This window comes from Hippocampus bargibanti, linkage group LG10 (genome assembly GCF_051943395.1).
Source record: "Hippocampus bargibanti isolate YZ-2025 linkage group LG10, ASM5194339v1, whole genome shotgun sequence".
NCBI lineage: Eukaryota > Metazoa > Chordata > Actinopteri > Syngnathiformes > Syngnathidae > Hippocampus > Hippocampus bargibanti.
The window spans coordinates 7,725,894-7,733,998 of NC_142743.1; the positions used below are offsets into that span (position 1 = coordinate 7,725,894).

Sequence of the window (8,105 nt, forward strand, 5' to 3'; positions counted from 1 at the left end):
CATTTCATTTATAAGTGTCTTTTGAAACTCTCAAGGTCACTATACAGTCACAGGATATTTTTTTTCTATGGGTGAGCAGAGGCAGCCACACACACCAGCTCAACGCGAAAGTAACTCAAATAGATAGAAAGCGAGCTAGCTAGCTAATACATAGTGCAGCTAGATAGCTAATTGATAGCTAGCCAGATAGCCAGCCAGCCAGTCAGATACTGTAGCTAATAGATAGCCAATAGATCCCGTTTGAGTTTTGTGATTGAGCAAGCTGGAAGGTCAGAGTTGATCAGTCTCCTTTCCCTCCAAACGACTGCCTCGGAATGTCGCCAAACCACGTCGACGTGCCGGTCGGTCGCGCAGGTGAGTCAGGCCGAAACGACACAGTCAGTGTGTAAATCAGTCGCAGTAGTTCAGTCATAAAACCTCATCACGTGACCAATCGTAACATGACCTGTGTACTGTATTTCTAAACGAGGAAACAGGATAAATGAAATTGACAATGACTCGAACCTTCCCTGCGAGCGTCAATAGTGGTTAGCGTGTATGTCTCTCAGTTCTGAATGTTGCCGTTTGAATCGCGGGAACAAGCCCTCCTGTGTAAGATTTGGGTGTTCTTGCCATGTTCGTGAGGATTTTCTCCAAGTACTCTGGCTTTACCCCCACGCAACCATTCCAATATAAAAAGTATTTGATACACAGACGCTCCCCTACTTACGGACATTCGAGTTAGGAAGAACATCAATGAAAAGACGTTATCTGTACTTCTTTGAAGGTGTCGGACATTTCGCTCCTCATCCGAAAAGCTATATATACAGTAAAGTCTCGTTATATCGATATTCAAGGGAGTCCGAAAAAATATCGATATAACCGGGACTATCGATATATCCGACCCTGTTTGCAGGTAATTTTGTCCGTGCGTGCATAGAAATAGTATCGATATAACCGGGACTATCGATATATCCGATATCGATATAACGAGACTTTACTGCATATATATATATATATATATATATATATATATATATATATATATATATATATATATATATATATATTAAACCATCACAAATTTAGTTCGCTGACGCAGCTTTTCGGATGAGGAGCACAATGTCCGACACCTTCAAAGAAATACAGATGACGGCTGAAGAAACCTTTTCATCGATTGACCACTCCTGTACGACTGAGAGCTTACACAGATGTATTACGAATAAGAGGACCTACGAACATTTTTGCAGTAACATATGTAGTATTCTCTCCAGTTGTACATGTACATATCTTTATAGAGCATGTATTTTATTAAATGTTTATTTTTCAGTGCAAACCAATACAGGTTACTAATACAAGCCTTAAACATACCTACATACATCTTAACATACTTATATATAAGACTTAAACATACATTCCAAACAAAATATAGCAGTGAAGCAACTTACGAACAAATTCACTATGCGAACGACTGTTCGGAAAGTATCTTGTTCATAAGTTGGAGAGCGTCTGGAAAGACTTTGGTCCTCGGTTAGGCTAATCCAAAAATAAGAGGAAATTGACTATGAATTTACAATTCAAAGACATGTAAGGATTCAATGTAAAATTGCACTCAATATAATCATAAAAAAAACAAAAGCAGTACCCTCTGCGGTAACAAAGTCATTGGATTTTTGCCACAAATACAGGCACCAAAGAGGAAATTTGGAGCACATGAGTACATTTTACAAACGGATATTATGAATGTTATTTTTTTACTCTTGATAGTTGTCCTATATTTTTTTTCATCTTGAATAATGTTGATTCTTTTTTTTTAAACAGGTAAAAAAACAGCAACATAGATTGTTATTGACCAAGCCCTACTTATCACATTGCTTACAGGGAATGTTTATTCAAGATTTAAATTGCCACGTTAATTTGACTCTACATTGTTCAAATGTGTGAATGCGAGTACGGGTAATTGTCTGGACGCCCTGTGACTGACTGGCGACCAGTCGAGGGAGTATCCCGCCGATCAACTATCAGGTCACCCGCAATACATGATAATACATCCTAATTTATATAGTGGTTTCACAACAGCTGCAACAAAGCGCTTCACATAATAGTCAACACAAAGCAAAATAATAAACAACAGGATCATAAAAACATGGCCCCAACTCCCCTGAAAAACTAACAAGGACACATGCTATGGAAAACAGATTGATGGATGGTTGTTTTGTCAGCGGAATGTCTCCCTGCAGTGCCTTCAAACATAGTTTTGTCACGTCGCAGCCAATTAGGGCTTTTTGCTTACGTTAAGATTTTTCTTTTCGGTGTGGCTAACTGTGGAATTGCCATCGACAGTAACCTGAAGATTACAACTGCCTCATTCTTTGTCTGAAAGGGAAGTAACCTACAGGGCGGCTGATGGTCCTCCTGCCTCTTTCTTCAAGTTGTGGTAATCCTTCTCGGAGACGTCGGGCCCCAATTAGCTGCAACCCTTTCTCCCTCGGTCCGAAAAAAAGTGCCTTAATAGTAATCGTCTCAGTACATAGACACTGGAGTAATCTCTTTTGAACTTTGTTGCTAACAAAAACAGCAGCAATCGGATGAATTAAGGACTGGGTCCCACTTTCAAATCTTTTTTGAGTGACAATGTTGTGGTGCCCTTCCCAGGCATTCTCTATTCATGACATAATAAGTAGAAGTTTCAATGATAGTTTCACACTTCGCATTGTTATCATGTACTATTTAAACGACAACCGACACCATTTTGTTCCCTACCTGACATCAGAAAAATGGTTGATAGCATCTAAAATATCCATAACAAGCAGGCTGATATTTTTAGTCAAATGCAAAACACCAATAAAAATGAGTTAAAGTGTCCCAAAACTACTTCAAAATGACCCCGAGTTGTGGCGAGTTTCAGAAAGTCCCACCCCTTTGTTCGTGACGTCACGCCAGGACGTCTTGCCTTGCTCTAGAATCAAAACAGTGGCTTCAGATTCGGAGAAGATGTTTTCTTGTTACTCATCCAGTTATGAATAGGATTCAAATAGTTCTTAAGAGGAAAGCATAAATGTTTGCAATCGATTAAAGAAGTCCTTCCGCATCATTTTGAGGTGTCTGGACTTCAATGTAGCACCCCAAAAATGCACGAGATGGCACCCAAACTCCGTTGGAAATGGGCTGATTTGTCTGCTGGGAATTTGTGTCAACTAGTATCAAATAAAGTAAAGTCTCGTTATATCGATATCGTTTATATTGATAATACTGCTTATTACGACACTATTTTCATTTCCCGTGCACATTTCTAGTCTTTTTATGTATAATTAGTTCCGTTTAGTTCTGTAATCATGTTACTACGGTGCTCTTTTTCATCTCCCGCCGGCCATTTTGCTATGTTTATATCGATACACGCCATCGGTCGCGCCATTGGTCGACTTGGTCACGTGAGTTTGTTACGTGACCAGCTCCCGTGTAGCAGAGCCATTTCCATTTTCGGACGCTAGCTCGTGTGTAGCAGACGAGATTGAAGTGTTTGTGTTAAAAGGTAAAAATGGGAAGCAGAAGAAGATTGATGACTTTTTTAAATTGTATACATAATACAGTAAGATGTAAGCGTTGCAGTTTCCCTGTTGTGTTATGTACATGCCCACTGTACTGTATATGAATGCAATCGTTTTTTTGCAACGATGTTTCTTGTTTTGTCTGCTGAAGCGTGATGATTTTGAAAATTACTGTACATTCCATACTGTGTACTAAAGGACAACCGATGTCACTTTTTATTCAAATGCAAAACACCAATAAAAATGACTTCACGCCAAGTCTTGCATTGCTTGTGAATCCAAACAATGGCTTCAGATTCGGATAATATACTTTCTTGTTACACATCCAGTTATGAATATGATTCAAATACACTGTAGAGGAAAGCACTGAAGAGGAAAGCATACATGTTTGCAAACGATTAAAGAATTATATGTGCCATTTTGAGGCAACATTGGGGGAACATCTCTCACCCCAAAAAAAAAGAGGCACAAAATGGCGAGCTCATGGCCAGCTCCGTTTCTTATATGGCGCTTGGATGCCCTCTTTTGGCAGCTTTTGTTAGTGCAGTTCGGCGCAGGACGGATATATCGACAGTACGGTTATATCTACATTTTTTCTAACTCCCGAGAATATCGCTATAACGAGACTTTACTGTAGTCGTCTTTGTGCAAAGCACAATGATTCACCATCGCATTATTTATGTGTTTTCCTTCTAATTTCGCCATCGATAATATTTCAGCCACACGGATCAACATGATGTTTTCAGACCAAACAAAGTACCCAAAATGCATTGTGTGTCGCTTTCTCGGTCAGGGGCGCGTTCCAGACGTGACGTCATGTCAGGCATCGTCATCAACTCAAAAACAAGACTTCCTGAATATTCAGCACGAGTCTTAAAACGTAAAATATAGCTATATGCCGTGGAATCCTTGTAAAATACGCTCAGTAGAAGTCATTTGAAGTGATTTTACTAATTATGGACACAACTTGTCCGGGGGGCGTCAGTTGTCCTTTAAGCCTTTCAGAAGCTTGCCCTGTTATGTGGTTCCTTCTTTTGTATGATGTGATTAAGGTGTTCTGTATATTTAACATTTGTTACTTTCTGGGCTTTATGCCTTGTGCAATGCATTCCTTCTAGGATTTTACAAGAAAATGTATCGTCCCATTGCTTGAGATGATTCCAAAAGTATGTCTGAGTGCTCTCACACCCGCCCACATAATAATAAAAAAAACGGTTTAATGAAATACCCCGAAGAGGAGTAACAATCATTTAATGCACTATTGGACTGACTTGACGTTACATGGGAACACACTTGCTTTGCTGCCTTGAGGCCCACTGTTTTCATTGGACTGGATTTGGTTTGTACGTGCACATGAAATGGCCAATTTCTCATTGAATGGCAAGTTAATGACACATAATGTAGAGATTTTTTACAGCCTCTGACCCTGTTTTACACATATCATTTATTGCCCTCATAACCTATTCTAATAAATATTGAGGTATAAGGACTACAGTATCAAATTTACACATACTGTACTGCAATCTGACGGGGACTCAATTCCTAATGGCAGACTTTTGCAACTCTGACTATTAGAGCTTTGGATCACTTTGCCGTGTTTTTGGATAGGGAAATAATTGTTTGAAGTTAATGGAGAAGATATGGTTAATCATGCAAAAGATTATTGACATCAGGCAGGGCAACAGACAATTTTTCTCCTGACTAGAAGCACAGTCAGCCCAAACTAAAAACTATTATGGTAAGGGCAGACAATTTTTCATTTTTTATTTTTTTAAATACAAATTGCAAAGTCTTCCATATTTTTCTTGTACATTTATGTATTTATTTATTTATTATTCATTATTTATATCATGGTAAGGGAAAGACATGCCCATTTCATGGTAAGATCAGAGCATTGTCATCAAATGGTGAGTATAGTTTTGCTTTTTTGATTGTTGCTGTGCTCATGACCATTTTGTGTTTGGGAGCCTTTTACTGAACGAGTTGCTTGTTCTGTAGCCACAAAGGGACATGAGTCTTCTTGTGCCGGTCCCAAGCCCGGATAAATACAGAGGGTTGTGTCAGGAAGGGCATCCGACGTCAAAGCTGGGCCAAAACAAAGATGCGTATCATACCTCTGAAGATGGAGGACACTGATTCGCTGTGGCAACCCCTTGAAGGGAAAAGCCGAAAGGAAAAGAAGAAGGAGGATGAAGAAGCAGAATGTTTTAGAGGTGCAAAAAATAAATATTCACAATTCCACAAATGAGTCAGTGTGTTACTAATAATTCACGGTAACTCATCCCTAAGCATAATTTCAGACCTGTTTCTATCATGACACTCTCTCATAAAATGATTTCGCTTTGCCATTGTTCATCATCTACAGATAAACCCAAGAACTTGCTAAGTTCTTACTAAGTCTCACAATTTGGTCAGGAGACTCCCGATTTTGACAATACTCATAATAATTTGTAAGGTGAAACAAAAGAAAATGTAAAAATCAAAATACATTTTACACTAATTGAATGTGTAAATAAACAATAAGAGCATTTTGTGTTTTATTTACTTCTAATTTACACTTTTGTAACGCTCACATTATTATTTTAAAACGCACCACAGTCGCAAGTGCGAAAATCTCCCGATTGATGATTTCTGAAACTAAACGTATCCTGTGACTGTAAAGTGACCTTGAGAGTTTTGAAAGGCGCTTAAAAATGAAATGTATTATTATTATTATTATTATTACTCTTATTATTAGTACTATTATCACGTAAGATCAGAGCATTGGCAGCAAACGGTGAGTATAGTTTTTGCTTTTTTGAATGTTGCTGTGCCGATTACCATTTGTGTTTGGGAGTCTTTTACTGAGCGAGTTGCTTGTTCTGTAGCCACAAAGGGACATATGTCTTCTTGTGCCGGTCCCAAGCCCGGATAAATACGGAGGGTTGTGTCAGAAAGGGCATCCGACGTAAAAGCTTGGCCAAAACAAACATGCGGATCAAACCTCTAAAGATGGAGGACAGATTTGCTGTGGCGACCCCTTGAAGGGAAAAGCCGAAAGGGAAAGAAGAAATATGTATGGCTTTCCTGGAATGCAGCGTAAGTTTCAGGGAGAGCCAGCGACTTCCAGCTTTGACCACGCCCATTTCACGCTCGCCTTCCATCGCGACGCACCTGTGGCGTTCTTGTGACGACTTACACTTGAGATCGTGGGAAATGCGACAGTAAAACTAACAAATGGCAAACTACTATTGTGCAAAATGTTCAAATGTGTTTAAATAATGACCGACACACTAGTCTCACCTTGAAGTCCACAGACAGCTGCGGCGTGTACTCCAGCGTCCAAAGGGCTCGAACCAGCGACGCCAGCTGCTCGGTTACCTCCCCTCTGGCGGCCTCGCCGTTCACCCGCCGGCCCAACACGTTTGTTTTGTACTTTTCCAGCCCGAGGTACTCGGCCAGCAGATCGGTGTTGCTGAGGCACTGCACCACCGCATTCATGAAGCAGGTGTTCCCGTGGTTTTTGAGCCCCAGAGCGCCGGGGGTCTTGTCGCCGTAGCACCACGACAGTCGCTCCTTGACTGAACCGTGGGACGACAGCGTGGAGCTCTTCTTCACGGCACTCTCATTCGAAACGCCTGCAGGGGCTTCGTCTTTAAAGCCGCCGGTGTCGCTTCGACCGAAGCCGCCGTCATCGTCCTCCTCCCCGGGCTCCGGCGGCCGTACCTCGCCGAAGTGCGCCAAAGTGCTCAAAGTTTTCAGAATCCTGCCCATGAATTGACTGAGAGAACGAAGAGACCTTCGCCGGGTAAACATGCCGCTCCGATGCTTCTTCTCTTTCCGGTTGGTCCTTTTGGCTTTCGTGGTCTTGCGCGCCTTCTCCTTGCGGGAATCCATGGCTGTTACTACTACGACTGCTGCTGGTGCCTGCACCTGACAGGAGAAACACTCGCCACTGTGGAGAAGGAAGAGGCGGAGGCGCACCTGTCTGCCAGACAGTCTAGTCTTCCTCCTCCTCTTCCTCCTCCCCCTGCAGCTTCTCCCGTCTTTCCGCAAACATCGCCGCCGCAAAAGTGACACTGAACCGGCACCGGGAAAGCATGTCTTGAGCTCGTCGGTTCTAACGATATGGTGGACTCCTCATCATCGGTACCACTCGTGCTCATACTTGACGACTCCCCAAGCAAACGTTGATTTCTCCCGCCCAGACAGTGAGAACAATGCCCGCCCCTCACAAAGCACCCGGGTAGGAAAATAAACACACACCGACCACTTCATTAGGCCCACCTGCCATTGACGTCCAATGGGAGTCGTGACGCCTCGGGATACGCGTTGAAGTCGTTCCCTGACCACACGCGCGGATCTCAGAACACATTCTGTTTTTATTTCTGTCCCTGTATTGTGATTGTAAAGTGTCCATGAGAGCTTTAAAAGGTGCTTCAAAATAAAATTAGATGTGTTTTTTTAGATATATGTTCATTAGATATGTCATGACAGTATGTGCAACAACAGTCACAATATGTGTATATATGTGTATATATATATATATATATATATATATATATATATATATATATATATATATATATATATATATAT

General features: G+C 41.2%; 1 protein-coding gene across 1 annotated transcript in view; it reads right to left on the minus strand.

The window, feature by feature from the left end:
• The window catches only part of usp43a (ubiquitin specific peptidase 43a), a 106,421-nt gene extending 98,524 nt beyond the window's left edge, over positions 1 to 7,897 (minus strand). Inside the window, exon 1 of the mRNA XM_089005920.1 lies at positions 6,810 to 7,897. Coding sequence (XP_088862046.1) covers positions 6,810 to 7,403 — 594 coding nt within the window. The 5' untranslated portion in view covers positions 7,404 to 7,897. The remainder of the gene's footprint in view (positions 1 to 6,809) is intronic.
• Positions 7,898 to 8,105: the final 208 nt, after the last annotated feature.